Here is an 18,711-nt window from a genome sequence, read left to right as displayed (position 1 = left end):
CCCATAGACTCAATTTTATCCAAATAATCCAAATCTTTAATAATGATTTCCTTTTTCTCTGTAATAATAAAAAAGTAGCTTGTACTTGATCCCAACTAAGATATAATTAATCCTTACTGGAAGCAAAACCAGCCTATTGGGTTTATTTAATGTTTAAATGAATTTCTAGTAGACAAGGCACAAAGACCCAAATTACGGAAAGATCCATTATCTGGAAGACCCCAGGTCCCGAGCATTCTGGATAACAGGTCCTATACCTGTACTTTTTACAACTACCACACTTCCAGTATAATAAAACAATATCCCTACTCATGTTTACTTACTGTAAAAGGGTTAGCACTTATACTTCAGACTTACAGGAATCTTTTGTGCTTCAAGTCCAGTCTTTACTGTTGGAAATTAGGTCAGGGTCACCCTTAGCTAACAGTAGGGATACAGTTTTAATTTAGCCCCAATCTCACCCTTACTTAAAGGGATAGTATCATGGGAAAACATGTTTTTGCAAAACACATCAGTTAATAGTGCTGCTCCAGCAGAATTCTGCACTGAAACCCATTTCTCAAAAGAGCAAACAGATTTTTTTATATTCAATTTTGAAATCTGTAGGGATGCACAGAATCCAGGATTCGGTTCAGGATTCTGCCTTTTTGAGCAGGATTCGAAATCAGACAAATCCTTGTGCCTGACAGAAACGAATCCGAGTCCAAATTTGCATATGTAAATTAGGAGTGGGTAGGGAAATCATGTGACTTTTTGTCACAAAAGAAGAATTTTTTCCACTTTTTCCTTTCCTGACCCTAATGTGCATATGAAATCCACAAAATATTGCAGCACTCCCAGATAATAAAACCGCCTTTATTAGCACTTTACATTGGCACAGCAACGTTTCGGACCTGAAACGTTGCTGATTAGGAGTTGGAATCGGTTCAGTATTCGGCCGAATCTTTCACCAAGGATTCGGCCGAATCTTTCACCAAGGATTCAGCCGAATCCCAAATAGTGGATTTGGTGCATCCCTAAAAATCTGACATGGGGCTAGACATATTGTCAGTTTCCCAGCTGCCCCAGTCATGTGACTTGTGCCTGCACTAGGATGGAACTACTTTCTGGCAGGCTGTTATTTCTCCTACTTAATGTAACTGAATCAGTCTCAGTAGGACTTGGATTTTACTATTGAGTGCTGTTCTTAGATCTTCCAGGGAGCTGTTATCTTGCTGCTAGGAGCTGTTAGGTTACCTTCCCATTGTTCTGTTGTTAGGCTGCTGGGGGGGGGAAGGAGGGGGTGATATCAGAGAAAAGAGTGACTGAAGTTTATCAGAGCACAAGTCACATGACTGGGGGCAGCTGAGAAACTGACAATATGCCCCATGTCAGATTTCAAAATTGAATATAACAAAATATGTTTGCTCTTTTGAAAAAAATGGGTTTTAGTGCAGAATTCTGCTGGAGCAGCACTATTAACTGATGTGTTTTGGAAAAAACTTGTTTTCCCATGACAGTATCCCTTTAACTGTGAGCTGAGGTCCCAGGAGAAGAGATAGGCATTTCCTCCACAGGTCTCCTTAAATGTGCTCTAGGCTGGCCCTCAGCCCCTCCTAGGGGGTGGCCATCCATACAATTTGGAAACTACAGCCAAAAATAAGATGCTAAACAATTTTAAAACATTTTTTCAGTGGAAACCTGTGTGTGACCTCTTCATTTATGGATAATAGCCGTGATTAATAGGTGAGTTACAGTAAGTTTCTTGAAAAGCCCTTCCCTTTGTATTAGATTATCATTAGAGGTCAGTAAGAAGCCTGCGTGTAACGTGTATATGGGAATGCACAGTTTAAGCAAGTGAACATGCTGTTAAATCTCGCTCACATTACTGTTAATCTGTGATTTAAGAGCAACCTGCAGGGGATACGAATGGAATGGGATTAAGTCCTCTCTTGTGATGGTAATTGCACTGCTGACACTCACTAGCTAAATAGCCATGACCTCCACAGGCTTCCCGACATTCTTGTGCTCCGTGCTGTGCAGTCCAAGAGGCCAGAGGTTTCCCGGCACAAGACAAAGCATGAATCTCCTTGCCAAGTTCAGCCTGAAACAAAATCAGGTAAAAAGACAAGAACAATTGAGGTACACTTATCAAAGATTTCTGTAACAAATCAAATGTTCTCTGCATATTTGCAGAAACAAAAGTGCATACAGTAAAATATCTTACATACTTACAGAATTATCAACACAAAGCAATATCATTTCACTCTCTATAGTAGGGGTCCACAACCTCCGAGCCGCAGCCCAGACATACTTGAACTGGGCCAACGAGTTGAATCTGAATTTAAGCGGCGCACCCCGAATTTGACGCAAGATGCACGAGTTTGAAGCGGTACATGCAAAATTTACGGCAACCCCCAGGCCTGCAAAAAAAATTAGGGCTTTACACCAATTCTGGGGCAAAATTGTTGGGGACCATTGCTTTATAGCAGGGGTCCCCAACCACCGGGCTGCCGAAATTAATGTGCCGGTGTACAATTCAGACGCCAAATTGGCTGTTGTTGTGCCCGAATTGGCAGCGGCAAGCAGAATTGGATGCCGACCCCTCCCGACTCCCCTGGTCCTTGCAAAAAATCCTGCTGCTACACCGGTCCCCGGGACAAAAAAGTTTGGGGACCATTGCTTTATAGGGTTCATTTTTTTTTATCACACCACAGTGTGCAAAGTGCAATGTTTTTAACCCACAATGCGACATGCCCTCCCCCATACCTCCTGTACCATTGCGGCTGCTAGGAGTATTTTTGTCTGGCACAGTTAAAGGGCATGTAAAGGCAAAAAATAAAATCCCATTTTTACTTTCTTTAATGAAAAAGAAACCTGTCTCCAATATACCGTATATACTCGTGTATAAGCCGACCCGCGTATAAGCCGAGGTACCTAATTTTACCTATGAAAACTGGGAAAATGTATTGACTCGTGTATAAGCCTAGGGGCCCCATGTCAGATTTCAAAATGTGAATGTGTAAATGTGTAATCATGTTTTATGGCATAGAAATCTATCTAAAATGATTTAAAAGAGTCAGAACTATTAGCTGGACAATTGCCACTTGTTTTCCCTGTGACCTCCCACCTGTCATGGCTGCTCAGAAGATCAACGAGGCGCTGCAACTAGCAAAAGCAGAAAAAAGGTACCGTACCGACTGTCACGATCGCCGCCCGGAGCAGGTCCAGGAGCTCCGGGCGGCGCGTCCTTAACTGCCGGCGCCGCTACCCACGTGGCGGCCATGGGCGCCGCCATTTTGGGAGCGACGCCGGCAGGGAAGGACGCGCCGCCCGGAGCTCCTGGACCTGCTCCGGGCGGCGATCGTGACAGTCAGTCACAGACAGTCCTGATGCGCTATGGGAGAGGGAGGTGTTTTGGGGCCGCGGAAGGAGCCTCGTATCTGCGGCCGGTGAGGGATTGGCTACGGTATGTGCAGGGATTTAGCTGACCCGCGTATAAGCCGAGGTCGAGTTTTTCAGCACATTTTGGGTGCTGAAAAACTCGGCTTATACGCGAGTATATACGGTACTTTATTTAAAAAATGTGTACTGTTTTTATAAGAAACCTGACTGGATGCAGTGGAAACTCTTCCTCCATTTACTGCTGTGGATAGGAATTGTCAGACGGTCCCTAACTGCTGAGCAGGGAAACAATCATACTTATGAACAGCAGGGGGAGCCCCCACCTTACTTCCCAGCCATGCAGAACTCAAGCAGCTTTGTTTATGACAATCCCTAAGCAGCCCAGACCACACTGAGCATGTGCACAGTCTTAGTCTTGCAAAGATGTTTAACAAAGTTACAAGATGGTGACCCCCTGTAGCCAACTTTGAAAGCATAAATTATTTGTTTAATTAGACTCGTGGTGCAGTAAGTACATGGTTATATTTAGTATACAAAATACAGCATTTCTAGCCTTATTCTATTTTAGACTTTACATGCCCTTTAAAGCCGATGTATAAAAATTGATGAAGTTGCATTTCGTCATGGATTGAATCCAACAGTGCTAAAAATGTTCTAACTGGCTGGCATCATTTGCGGTGTTTGTGTAAGAGTGAAACATGCACCTGACTGGTGCAACTGTGATGCAATGATTGGGCAGGCAACTAAGGAACCATTAAATTACCACCCAGTTCAGAGGTAGCGGTAGTTCAGGGATGCAAATAGGCAAAATTGTAAACATGAGGCAGGCAGTGGCACCAAGCAGAACTAAACAGAAGTGCAAGGAGCTTTGTTGACTCAAGTATCTTTAGGGGCAGATTTATCAAGGGTCGAATTCCGAAATCATGGGAGTTTTTTAAACTCCAATTGAACTTGAAATTCGAGCTCTCGAAATTCATTACATAATTCTAATTTTCGAAACTCGGGTGAATAGGATCGACCTGAAAACTCGATTCAAGGTTTTTTCTCTGAAAAAACTTGAATATCAGGGAGGCAGCAAACAACTTCAAATTGATCCCAGGACATCTCCCACTGACTAAAACAGCAATATAGCAGGTTTTAGGTGGCGAATAGACGAAATTCGAGTTCTCAAAGGGCCAGAGTATGGTAAATCTTAAAAAACTTGAATTTAATTTTTACAATTCTCTAGTCGAATATGACAGTTTTGGCCATAAAAAAACCACGAAAATTCTAATTTTCCCTTCGACCCTTAATAAATCTACCCATTAATGTTGTGCAACTGGCTGTGGCCAAGCTAAACTGTGCAGCATGGTAAGTACTTGCCCCCTTATATCTTTAACAACCAATGAGGAGAGCTGACTGGGGATGATCCAATAACTCCGCCCTTGTGCCGACAATCAAACTGCATGTGCGGCATCAAAGTGCAAAAATCACCAAGACTTGATTGGACTGCCGATCAGTCAGCGATGACCAACTGGCATCTCAGTATCTGCCTGTTTATGGCAACCTTAAAGGAGAACTAAACCCTAAAAATGAATATGGCTAAAAATGCCATGTTTTATATAATGAACTTATTGCACCAGCCTAAAGTTTCAGCTTGTCAATAGCAGCAATGATCCAGGACTTCAAACTTGTCACAGGGGGTCACCATCTTGGAAAGTGTCTGTGACACTCACATGCTCAGTGGGCTCTGAGCAGCTGTTGAGAAGCTGAGCTTAGGGCTCGTCACTAATTATCCAGCAGAAAATGAGGTTGGTCTGTAATATAAGCTGATGCTACAGGGCTGATTATTCAATTCTGATGCTAATTGCACTGGTTTCTGTGCTGCCATGTAGTAATTATCTGTATTAATTACTAATCAGCCTTATATTGGGACATTTCTATTCTATGTGTACTGTATATTGTGAGTGGGTCCCTAAGCTCAGTAAGTGACAGCAGCACAGAGCATGTGCAGTGAATCAGCAGAAAAGAAGATAGGGAGCTACTGGGGCATCTTTGGAGACACAGATCTTTACTGCTAAAGGGCTGTGGTTGCCTTGGGCAGGTACAGAAGCTCAAAACATAATGTACAACATTTCTAGCTACTTCTTTAGTTAAGCTTTAGTTCTCCTTGAAAGTAAAAGGCACACCACTTCAATACACTCAAAGCCGAGTGTTTCTCGTTCAACAAAAAGTTCAGTGGTTGACGGTGGTTAAACGTGTTTTCATTGTCTATGCCAAGGTTTCTTGACCTTGGCTCCCCAGCACTAAAACTCCTGTTTTCCAACATATAATCAAGCATGCTGAAAGCTGCAGTTCTGTAAAATCAGGGAACACAAACTTTAAATATAATTTATTATATATCTGCTTAAATATATGTATTAATTACAAAATAATGGCCCTTTATATAATCATTGGAAACAAAATGAATAAACCAACTTTATTGCATAAATAAAGCGGAAGGGATCTGAAGGAACACTGAATTGTGTGTTCAAAGATCTTAAAATAATAGTTGGCACAGATATTTTCCATCTAGTGACTGACTGACTAGCAGTTCATGCCCTTCAGATAATTGGGAATGCACGCCACATGCTGCGGTTGAACCGGATTGGAAATTTTTCCAATTTTTGTGAGGGAAGAATAAAAAAACGGAGAGAACAGAGTGTTTATATCAAATCCTGACATTACATCTATTGGGCTGGGTATATTGAATATATGATACAACTGGAAAATACAGTTAAAAATAAACAAGGCAATCTAATTTCAGTGTGTATTTAAAAAAAAATACTAGTAAAAATTTACTCTAAAGAATTCCATTATACTGTGTGTATAATTATCTTCTATATCTGTTTATATTATGTTAAGCAGACAATCATCCTTCCTCACTATGGGTCCAGCATTAACTAATAAAGCCTATGATTAAAGCATCAGTAACATCAAAAAAAATGTAAAAAATTGTTTGTATACTACAAAAAAAAAAACACCAATACATTTTAAACTTTAAAATCGCAAAGTCTTTATTAAGAAATAACTTACAGAATCTCCGCTTGTGCTCCACTTCAAAAAAGGCAATCGGGTGATCGATCGTGCGGCTCTTGATTTCTCCTCCTTGCCTTCCTTATAGGAGATAGCCAGGGAGGAGAAATTGAGTGCCGCACGATGGATTGTCGCCCTGTCACCTCTTCTGATGAGGAGTGCAAGCAGAGATTCTGTAAGTTATTTCTAAATGAAGACTATGAGATTTTAAAGTTAAATATGTGTTGGGGTTTTTTTTTTCGCAGTATACAAACAATTTTTTTTATAAATTTTTTGGACTTTACTGGTCCAATGTATTGATTTTTGCCCTAAAATAAAGTTTTCAGTTCTTTTTACAAGCCTGATTGTGGGATCTATGAGTGCCTGGCATTTTTTCCTTTGGTTAACAGACGTCCTGCCCTTACTTATTCCGGTCTTGCTGTTCCCTTCAGGTGCACAGCACTGACTTGTCTCTGGGTATGTTTCAGGCCATGGAAGAATTACTGTAAAGGGTAAGTATTACCTGCACGTAGACGTCAGCTTGATACCTGGCTGTACCTTCCCCTCGACCGCAGCAAAAACTAACACGCACTCCTGGAGCCAGCCGTTGAGGTAAAATCGAAGTTTATTCCATAATACTAAAATACACGTCGGGTTGTGAATTCACCTCAATCTATGGGTTCGGGGTAGAGTCCTGCGCGGGTCAATTTTTTAGAACCTGTACGCAAGCCAAAAGCGCAACCTGCCATCTGCAACCCGCATTCTTACCGCTACCCAACCAGCAAGTACCTTATCCGCAACCCGGACCTGCGACCCGCTGACCATCAAGAATCAGGAAGTGCTGTCATTGTAAACCGGAAGTGACATCATCTGAAGTAGACATGATCAGAAAAAAAGAGTAAAAATTGCTACTGAGAAGACCCGTGGCCCGACCCGCCGACCAGCGTCTATACCCGCATCCGAAACTTCTACCCGCAACCCGCAAGGTACTGCAGGTTTTTGCGGGTTACCCGCGGGTACCCGACCCACTGCAGGACTCTAGTTCTTGGTGAGTGTAATAAAAAGCTGATTTTATCTATTTTGTACGGATTGAGACCGAATGTGTCCGACCTGGGGTTTTTACACCCAGGTCATTCCTCCCATCAGGTGAGCTGCAGTTCTACTTTATTTTGCATCTATATTCGTAATGCTCGGAGATTTATGGTTCCTCGCTAACACTTATCTAACAAGTAATACATTGTTTAGGGATTAGAGCCGGCTGTGCACATTTGTTACTACTAAATAATCACCTTGAAAGCATGAACATTGATAAGTGACTGCACCACCATATGAGGGGGCCAAATATTTTGGAGGCACTCAGCCCTGGACATGGCAAGGAGCATTACAGGCTCTGAAGGGTATTGAGGTGCTAATGCACTAGAAATGCTGTATTTTGTATACTAAATATAAACATGAACTTACTGCACCACAAGCCTAATCAAACAAAAAATTTATACTTTCAAAGTTGGCTACAGGGGGTCACCATCTTGTAAATTTGTTAAACATCTTTGCAAGACCAAGACTGTGCACATGCTCGGTGTGGTCTGGGCTGCTTAGGGATTGTCATAAACAAAGCTGCTTGAGTTCTGCATGGCTGGGAAGTAAGGCGGGGGCTCCTCCTGCTGTTCTTAAGTATGATTGTTTCCCTGCTCAGCAGTTAGGGAATGTCTGACAATTCCTATCCACAGCAGTAAATGAAGGGAGAATTTCACTGCATACAGTCAGGTTTCTTAAAAAACGGTAGAAATTTTTAAATCCAAGTATATTGGAGAGGTTTCTTTTTCATTAAAGAAAGTAAAAATGGGATTTTATTTTTTGCCTTTACATGCCATTTAATGACTTTATTGGATATTAAATCATCTCTTTCAGTTGTACTTATTATGCCTTTCTGAAATCTTTCATGTGCCAATGTAACAATGCTTTGGTTGGAGTTTGCTTTATAGGCACTGGTCTCCTCCACTTGGCACAACACCTCTACATCTGAATCCAGCACCACTGCCATTCCTAACCTAGTTGCATTCTTGCTGACTAATACCGTGGTTTTAACAAAGTAAATCTAGAGCAGCTGGACATGCTAAGTAATCATTGAACACTATGGGGGTTATTTATTAAAATTTGAATGCCAAAACCCTGAATAAATTGTGTTTTTTTACTATAAAACCCGAATTTTTAGTGGGAAAAAAAACCCTCAAATCTTTTGGGATTTATTATACCATGAGGATGGATAAAGTCCGAAACTGAAAATTTGTCATCTCAGAACTGCCGAGGTTGCATATAAGTCAATGGAAAAAGTTCCGAAGATATATTGATCTGAGCTGGGTTTCGTGAAATAATCCGAAGATTTTGTGGTCTTTGTACAATCCGAATTTCAGGTTTTTTCCTGCACAGGAAATTTTTGGGAAAATGTGTTGATAAATAAGGGGAATAAACCCGTGTCGATTTGGAGTAGTTTTCAGAAAATAATGAGAAAAATTTGGACTTTGATAAATGGGCCTCCCGAGCTGGCCATAGACGTGCAGATTATTGGGCTATATCGGACGAATGAACATCCACTCCAATCTTCCGACCTGCAACTACCCATTCAGATTAATATAAAGTAGTAAAAATAATAAACCACATGCTGCTCGGGCCAGACAGCAATTGTACGAAAGTTATGGTAGTGACAATCTTCCATTGATATAATCAGACGGGCAATACATGTAGAGATCTTATCGTTAGTCGTTTTGTACAATGGTATCTTTGTATCTATGGCCATCTTAACTCTACTCATCCGAGCAGTTTCTTCAGTGCAATGGACTAGTATGGGAAGTCCTCGGCATATTGGATTATTGAAAGAGTTTAAATGCCAGGACTTCAAACACCAGTCAGTTGAACTGAAGCAAGTCCAGTTGCTTTAGATTTACTTCTACTAAGATATACCATGACCTGGATGAATGAAAACCTTCATAGACACATGGTTTTAATGAGTTTAATGCTAATATTTAATTTTTAGTTGAACTGCATCTACTTCTCCCCATTAGTCTCAACCTATGTACCCACATAATACATGTTAGTTATAAAACAAGGGCAGCGATACAGGAACCAATCGTTCTTAATAGACAGTCGTTATACTACTCTGGTTTATTCCAGTGCATTTACCTGTCTTTGACTCTTATCCTTCATCAGGATTCCAATCTGAAGTTCTACCAAATTCATGAAGAAGGTCTTTGAGAAGTAGTCAAGGGCATATGTAGCAGCCAGATAAGGCATAAGGCGCCATTGCTGGGTGGAGGAAAGTTGTATGTAACTAATTATTTTAAAGACAAATTAAAGCATTATAAAGAATCAGGTTTCGGTATTTTACCTTATACACGACAATGAAAATCTTGGTCTCACCTCTCCGTGATATTGGCAGCACAAGTCCATTGTTCTAAAGGGCTTCTACATGTACTTACTGGGAATGCTTTGTACATGCCTGGTAATAGAACTTGCAGAGGCATAGGAAAGACTCCATAATGTTGATGAGTATTAGGGGACAACTTTATAACAAGAAATCTTTACTGTGAAAGGGCTCCTGAATATCTAAACTCTATATTGAGGCTCTATATTTTAGGAATTAATTTTAAGGGCTATACATATATACAGTAGAGAATAATTAAATGCATATGTATATATAGATGTGCATAACTTCACAGTACAACTAATTACTCTCTACACAGCATGTCTACAGGTGCCCTTTTAATTAGGTGGAAGAGTCCTCTAATGGATACTGGGAAAAGAAAGTGTTGGAAAATAGTGTTTCTTTTCTGGTTCAGTTATTTGCTTTAAAGAGTGCTCTTACCTAGAATTGCTTTGTCATAATCTTTATATCATGCTAAAATCATCTTAGGGTTGGCAATGATTTGATTTTATGGTCTGTGCTTTTTCTGCTTACGTAAAATTATAAATGTTAACCCGGTTATCCTTGAAAAATATTTGTAAGCTGGGCAATATCCAAAATTTACAGTGCAGTGATTGTGTTCTATGACTGAATTCCACATTTTCTGTGATAATGGAAGCAATGTCTGTGCAATTGCTGGTCTTGGGCTTTTTATATTAAAAAAATACCACTAGTTTCCATATAGTCCTGAGCAGGAATCCCAACGACGAGGTCCTGCAGTTGTCACCTAAGATAAGCAAACTAAGCAAATACTGAAGGGCACAAAAGCAAAGTAAGATTAGATCTGACTATTCTGATAGAACCAGCTAATCCGTAGAACATGGATATTGGTTCGAGATCATTAGCGTACAATACACTTCCTGAAAAATCCTACTAGTCAAGTGATTATCATGGACCACACAACATGTACAGTATATCAGCAAGAGTAGAAGTAGCACTGAAACTGGTCCAGTTTTATTCACCTCTTGCTGTTCCTAATTTAGACAGGAACAACTTTATGGTGGGTTTCCTAAATACGATGGAGTACTCCCCACGGTGCACGAGATTCTACAATATTTTGTTGAGACCTCCAATCTATATTGAATTTAAGAATTGTGAAGCTCTAAAAATGTCATGAATTAATTAGATAAAAAAAAAAAGTATTGTCACAAACAAAACAGAAAACCTTCTTTGAATGACTACAAAATACTTAAGACTGGCCTACCTGCAGCTGATATTCCAGAACTGGTATCTCTTCGTTTTCTGAAGGGCCAAACTGCCGACGAGTCGCAGAGAAACGTATTGCTATGGAAATGGCAAGTTTCAGGTTCACTACTGCCATGCTCATAATTGAAACCCTTCCGCTGGATAATGTACCAAGAGAGGCGCCAAGACGCTGCTTAGGATCCTGAAAGGAAAAGATTATATTATTAACCATAAAACACTAGTTACGTTTCTGGTACGAAAAGATGATTTGAACCAGTCCCAGTCTATACCTGCATAGAGATCTGGGCTCTTTTGCTAGACCAGGGAAGATCTGATATTATGTTATCTGTTGCATAACTCATAATCCCTTTATACATACATGCATGGACAACAGACACTGGACTTGATTCCTAATGGGGGAAACGTGTGCAAAATATTGGGGCACTTTACTATTTTTGGATCATCATACCTTAAAGGTGGCCATACACATTTTGCGATTTCGCCAAACGAGTGGATCTCTCCCCGATATGCCCTTGAGGTGGGTGATATCAGGCTGGCTGACCTAAGGCCCATGATCAGAGCATAACAGGCAGTTGGATCTCATCAATGAACAGATGCAGTGCACTATCCAACGGGATTTGTACCCCTGCCCGATCTGCATCAGGCCGACTCTCAGACATATATCAATCGGGGAAGCCTGTCGGAGGGACCCCACACACGAGCCAATAAGCTGCCGACTCTGTCTGTCAGCAGCTTTTATCAGCCCATTTCTAGCCACCTTCTACTAGAAAATCATGAAAAATTAAACCCAGTAGGCTGGTTTTGTTTCCAATAAGGACTGATTATATCTTCGTTTAGTACAAGCTACAGTTTTATTATTACAGAGAAAAAGGAAATCATTTTTAAAAATTTGGATTATTTGGATAAAATTGAGTCTATGGGAGACGGCCTTTCTGCAATTCAGAGCTTTCTGGATAAAGGGTTTCAGATAACGGATACCATACCTGTAATTCCAAGGTACTGTGGAGGATGTTGTTTAGTTAGAGATATCCAAATATACAATTACATATTTATAGAGCCAACATGATTTCTGTTGTGTACCCTGTACCCCATTCATTTTTACTGGTAAAAGGGAATGGCTGTGTGTGCCAGATGCACAAATCCCTGTGATTCCATGTATATATATAGCAAAACAGCTAATGCATTTCTACTGCCTTCTGTGCTTTAAAGCTTTTTCACTTTGGTTGAAGACTCTATGGTAATACCTTTTTTCATGTGTGTTTGTCTGCAACTTAGAAGCTGGATGGATAGAACCAAGCCATAGCCAAGCAGCATGTGTTCTCAAATCCCAACTGCAAACCCCAGTAGGCACAGTAATAAAATGTATAAACATTTTCAATCGAACATATAAATCCAGCCTGTCCAATATATATTGATAGGCATTGTGTCCCCTCTCCAACCTATAGTGAAAGGGTTTTCTACTCTAAACCACATCCTTCTATCAACAGAAATACAGGATAATTTTTAAAGTTTCAAAGTTGGAGCACCCAGATAGCCTTCTATAGCTTTCCCTAAAGCATAAGATTGGATAGACCTGGTCATTGTTCATCAATACATGGAAAGAGCAGAGGTCTACCTTATAAGCACTTGTGTAGGTTCCACTAGATGTGATGTCACCAGTGCGGTTCAAAAGATTTTCTTGAGGAATTGGAACGTTGTGAAACATGGCAAATCTGTTTAAAAATGTAGAAAAATTATATTATTTAAGAAAAAGACATAAGGCAGAAAAAAATGAAATAATCCCTGTTAGTTGATGATGTAAACATCCTAGGGTGTCTATTAGTGGTTTGCCGGTCGGGTGCCCGCCCGCAATCCGACTTCTGGGTTCCTTTTATAGACCCACGCCGACCCGCCCTACCGTTGACGTCACAAAAGGGTCGGGCGAGCAGGCGCGTGGCTATAAAGCCGGAAGTAGGAAGACGGCATTTGTAGGTGGCGTGCTGAGGAGTGCGAGGTCTGCCTGAACCCGCGGGTATCGGGTCGGCCCGCACATCACTAGTGTCTATGTTATCTGGGTAGGTTTTACAGCACATGAGCAGCATTTGTATTGGGCCAGGTTCTCCATCTATCCAGAGAAAACCATCAGTTACAAGACAGAAAGCTGGATCATGGCCAATGAGTAGGTAAATGAATAAGTCAGTTGGAGGAAACATAAAAACACATGAACAAATGTCTCATATGACGCAATTCATAAATCAAATTTGGCTTTGACGGTTGTTTCTTCTCTTCGCAACGACATCAGCTTTGTTTTTCTTTTGTTTTTGGCAGGGCTGCTCGAGCATTAATGCAAATATCTGGTGTTGAGATACTCTCCTCCCTGAGGCTAAAAGAGATATGTGGGATACGCAGATCTGCAGTAAATCTGCCAAAAACAGCCACTGTAATCTGAAGGATCAGGGCTGGATGTCGGCACACAAAATTGCTTATTTTGATAACCATCTAAAGTATTTAATAAGAGCAAGTTCCAAAAAAAAGTACAAAAAACAAACTGATGTTCACATGTAAAAATGTGTATAGCAATAAACACCAGTATTTAATAGCTCTTTTGAGCATTTGAGACTGTTGAGCCAGGGATCCTATGCAGCATGCACATGAGCATTATAAACCTTGATAAAAGGCTGGTTGTGGCCATCTGTTAACCAGGTTTTGCCATGTGTATTCAATAAAGTCATTTTAATTATATGAAAATTTGGTTCTGTATGAAGATCTTCATTCAGTTATGGATGGATAGTGGCCATTGAACATGCACCAGATACTTTTGATAAATAGGATATTGGATCTGACTCAATTAACCTTGCATGTTATAATGGAAAGTAGCCTAGGGTTTTTTTTTCCAGAAAAGGAGTGCCTGTTATTATGCATGGTTCACACATGAGGAAATTCAAAAGAGACTAGAACATGTTAAAATAAACAAAGGTCCGGAGCCGGATGGTATTCATCCCAGGGTACTTAGCGAGCTTAGCTCTGTGATTGTCAAACTTTTTTACATAATTTTTCAGGATTCATTGAGGTCTAGCATGGTGCATAGGAACTGGCGAATTGCTAACGTGGTGCCACTATTCAAAAAATTATCGTGTTCTCAGCCTCGAAACTATAGAACCAATTAGTCTGACGTCAGTGGTAGGAAAGATTTTCCAAGGGTTAATAAAGGATAAGATACTGGACTTCATAGCAAATCATAATACTATGAGTTTGTACCAGCATGGTTTTATGCGTAATAGATCTTGCCAGACTAACTTCTTTTTAGGAGTAGGGATGGCAGTAGATACATGACACACAGAAGGTTACAGATTAAATTAAGGATTGTTGGTCTGGAACAGAGTATTTGTACCTGGTTAGAGAACTGGCTAAAAGATAGACTACAAAGAGGGGTGGTAAACGGAACATTTTTTAATTGGACCAGTGTTGTTAGTAGAGTGCCGCAGGGCTCTGTACTAGGTCCCTTGCTTTTCAACTGTTTCTATTTTTGCAGATGGTACTAAATTGTGCAGAACTATAGGTTCCATGCAGGATGCTGCCACTTTGCAGAATGAAAACTGGGCAGCAAACTGGAAAATGAGGTTCAATGTTGATAAATGCAAGGTTATGCACTTTGGCAAAAATAATATAAATGCAAGTTATACACTAAATGGCAGTGTGTTGGGAGTTTCCTTAACTGAGAAGGATCTAGGTTTTTTTTTTAGATAACAAGTTGTCTAATTCTGGGCAGTGTCATTCTGTGGTCACTAAAGCAAATAAAGTTCTGTCTTGCATAAAAAAGGCATTAACTCAAGGTATGAAAACATAATTATGCCTCTTTATAGGTCCCTGGTGAGGCCTCATCTGGTGTATGCAGTGCAGTTTTGGAAAGGGCATGTAAAGTCTAAAATAGAATAAGGCTAGAAATGCTGTATTTTGTATACTAAATATAAACATGAACTTACTGCACCACAAGCCTAATCAAACAAATAATTTATGCTTTCAAAGTTGGCTACAGGGGGTCACCATCTTGTAACTTTGTTAAACATCTTTGCAAGACCAAGACTCAGTGCTCAGTGTGGTCTGGGCTGCTTAGGGATCACAATAAACAAAGCTGCATGAGTTCTGCATGGCTGGGAAGTAAGGCGGGGGCTCCCCCTGCTGTACATAAGTATGATTGTTTCCCTGCAGGGCAGTTAGGGACCGTCTGACAATTCCTATCCACAGCAGTAAATGAAGGGAGAATTTCACTGCATACAGTCCGGTTTCCTTTAAAAATGGTACACATTTTTTAAATAAAGCATATTGGAGATAGGTTTCTTTTTCATTAAAGAAAGTAAAAATGGGATTTTATTTTTTTGCCTTTACATGTCCTTTAAGAGGGATATAAATGAGCTGGAGAGAGTACTAGAGGGAAGGAAGTCACATTATGAGGGTAGACATGGTTGGGGTTGTTTTCTCTGTGAAGGGGCATTATTACACTTTACAAGTACATTAGAGGACATTATAGACAAATAGCAGGGGACCCTTTTACCCATAAAGTGGATCACCGTACCAGAGGCTTCAGACTAGAGGAAAAGAAATTCCATTTGAAGCAACATAAGTGGTTCTTCACAGTGAGGACAGTGAGGTTGTGGAATGCAAAGCCGGGTGATGTTGTAATGGCTGATTCAGTTAATGCCTTTAAGAATGGCTTGGATGATTTCTTTAACAGACATAATATCAAAGGCAATTGTGATACTAAACTCTATAGTTAGTATAGATATGGATATATATAATTTATGTGAAGGTTTGGAGGGGTGTATGTGTATGGATGCTGGGTTTTCATTTGGAGGGGTTGAACTTGATGGCCTGTCTTTTTTCAACCCGATTTAACAATGTAACTACTCTCACTGACTGGCACTCATCTTATTAAGCTGACCCTATTCAGAACACAGCTGAAATACAGGCAGCTAAGTGGTGCCAACAGATGGGGACAGTGTCAACCCTGAGGTCCAAAGGCACCTTTCTACCACTTTTTTATGGAATAGGGGGCAGATCTTTCATTAAGAGTACATTGTTCAGAATGATACCCATACAGAGAATCTTAGAAGAGCAAGTCCTCCCTGCTGCATCTCCTGATATAAAGTGCATCATTTACGAATAGAGCCACAAGTTTCGCTCTAATATGGAGGCGAATATTATACTTATTTCCTCTTCTGCTGAATCAAGGGCAACTACTGAAGAACATTGGGGCTGCTGCCTCCCTGAAAAACATTCAATAAATGTCCAGGAACTCTGTAGTCCACTGCTTCAGCCGGTTGTGGTTGCCGTTCCCCTTTGGATCTAGAAGTAATTGTATTTTGTAAATGAACCAGCAATCTTCTATCGACGGGACGTGTCTCCATTGACAGGGATGTGAGGAATGAGCTGCAGGAGCCTGAGAACCATTGGTGTTTGCAACTGTGGAGCAAGTTTATAGAAGTTGATAGTAATAGCCAACCTTCTGCTAAAACTTCCTATAGAACACTCCCATTCGCCTAGTGGTGTAACTCCAGGGGCCCGGACTGCCCTGTGAAAAAATTGTAAAGGAACCCCAACCTCACCTGCTACACCCTCCTCCCCATTGGGGCCCCCTGCATCTGCAGGGTCTGCCTTCTCTATAGTAAGAAACAGGGAGTAGTGGAAACTCCCAGTATGTTAAACCAGAAAGATTCACCCATAATTTTATATTCTTAATAAAAAGGGTTTTATCATCAAAAAAGGATATGCTAAAAATAACGGTTTAATAAGAAAAAAAAAAAAGAATCCCCAAATAACTGCACTATGCTGCAAGTACCAGTGTAATCCATATAAGCCTAACAGAAATAAATGAAAGTGGAGTTTGTGTATAGCCGAGAAGAGAGCTGTTTAAAATTCTCCACTACATTTATTTTTAGAGGTTGCTTTTGGTAAAAGCTTTTCATTTGTTTGATTTTAGCATTCATGTGTCGCAACACCGTGGAAATATTTACATACGCCATAAATATTTGTGTCCATTCAACATAATACAAGCAGGGCGTGATGGCATTTAGCTGATTTCATTGACCCAGGGGTGACATTTAAAAGCCTGTTAAGCCCCCTCTTCATATTGCGACACAGTTTGCACCGATTCGCTATTCATCGCATGGAACATTCATCAAATAAATGATACAAACTGTACACACGTCTTTTGTTAATTAGTGAAGATTTAAAAACAAAAATAATGTGACAGCAGTACAACTCGCTATTCCGATGCAGTATCCCTGATACAAATGGGACCTATTGTAAGTACCGACCAAGCAGCGTAATATATAGTGAATAAACTACCCCCTCTTGTAAAATATAAGGATATTATACAGTAAGTTACCAAGGAGTTCCACAGCCGAAAGGCCAAATGTTTTTATACAGGTCATGGAACTCCGAGGTAACTTCTAATATCATCATATTTTGCAACAGGGGGTACTTTATTTATTATAATACACAAGTTTCAGTGAGTCATGTGACAGAAATTACATCACTAAGCTCTGATTATAACCAATGACATCTCTAAGCCCTGTTTATAAAGATATCATTTAAAGGATATTCATGGCTCATACATCTAGTTGCCCAGGGATAGTTACTTATGGCATTGTGGTTTTATAATATTTCGTTATTTTCCTAATGTTCCTTTTTCTGTTTTCTTTTTGATTTTCTCTTTCTTGGCATGTCCATTCCCAGCACCTAAACTCTTGCTTTACCCAGTTGGCTTATCTTGCTACTAAACCGGTACAATCCTGCATTCTAATAATCTTCTCTGTTGCCTCTTTTGTCATCATCCTCTCTTTCCTTCCATGGCAGCCTTCCAACTCGATGGATTATGAACAGAGCTAGCCCCAACTCCTGCCTTACTCAGCCTCAATTCTGTCCTTCTATTGCCTCCTCTTTTAGACTAGATTATGTCCTGCTGTCTTTTGTTAGAAAGGACGGTACTTTTCGGGAAACCCTGTGACTGGGTATGGATGTTTTGAACACCATGGCTATTCTTGAAATGGATCTTGGTGGTCAAAAAAGTACTACTGTACCTTCCACTATCCTTTAAGGGCAGAGACACATGCTCAGATTCGGGGAGATTAGTCATCCAGCGACGAATCTCCCCGAACTGCCTCCCGCCGGCTAGAATGTAAATCGCCGGCGGGATGGCAATCTATGCACTTCGTTTTTTGAAGTCGCCTCACAAGGCAGTTCATGGAGATTAGTCTCTCCGAAGAAGAGGCGATTTATCGCCGGGTGACTAAATCTCCCACCGAATCTGAGCATGTGTCTGCCCTAATAGTGCAGAAAACTTACCCTCAGTGTAAATTCCTTGCTCCTGGTCAAGTGCTAAACCTCCAGACATCCTTGAGAAGCAAAGGCCACATCACAGAACTGATCAGATAAACCTGATAGGATGTATTGTGGATATTCTTGTTCAGGCTATTACACAAGCCTCACATGCTAGTTGGTTGGAACCCTCCAGCCATTAAAATAAGATATAAGCGTCATTTATTGATGCAGTGAAGTGTGCAAAGTGCAATTTTTAGATGAAAATCCCCATCTTTTTAACACAGTATCTGTGCACAAAATGTGTGTAATTGTGATGTCAAATTGAATGCAAC

General features: G+C 40.5%; 1 protein-coding gene across 2 annotated transcripts in view; it reads right to left on the bottom strand.

Moving 5' to 3' along the window:
• Window positions 1-18,711, bottom strand: part of acox3.L (acyl-CoA oxidase 3, pristanoyl L homeolog) — a 73,609-nt gene that overhangs the window by 21,719 nt on the left and 33,179 nt on the right. For both annotated transcript variants that reach the window (XM_018228433.2, XM_018228439.2), the window contains exons 8-11: window positions 12,696-12,792; window positions 11,079-11,261; window positions 9,595-9,717; window positions 1,963-2,083 (exon numbers count right to left, since the gene is read on the bottom strand). In XM_018228433.2, coding sequence (XP_018083922.1) covers window positions 1,963-2,083; window positions 9,595-9,717; window positions 11,079-11,261; window positions 12,696-12,792 — 524 coding nt within the window. The remainder of the gene's footprint in view (window positions 1-1,962; window positions 2,084-9,594; window positions 9,718-11,078; window positions 11,262-12,695; window positions 12,793-18,711) is intronic.

Source organism: Xenopus laevis, chromosome 1L (assembly GCF_017654675.1).
Source record: "Xenopus laevis strain J_2021 chromosome 1L, Xenopus_laevis_v10.1, whole genome shotgun sequence".
Lineage (NCBI taxonomy): Eukaryota > Metazoa > Chordata > Amphibia > Anura > Pipidae > Xenopus > Xenopus laevis.
This window is presented reverse-complemented; position numbering and strand designations above follow the sequence as displayed.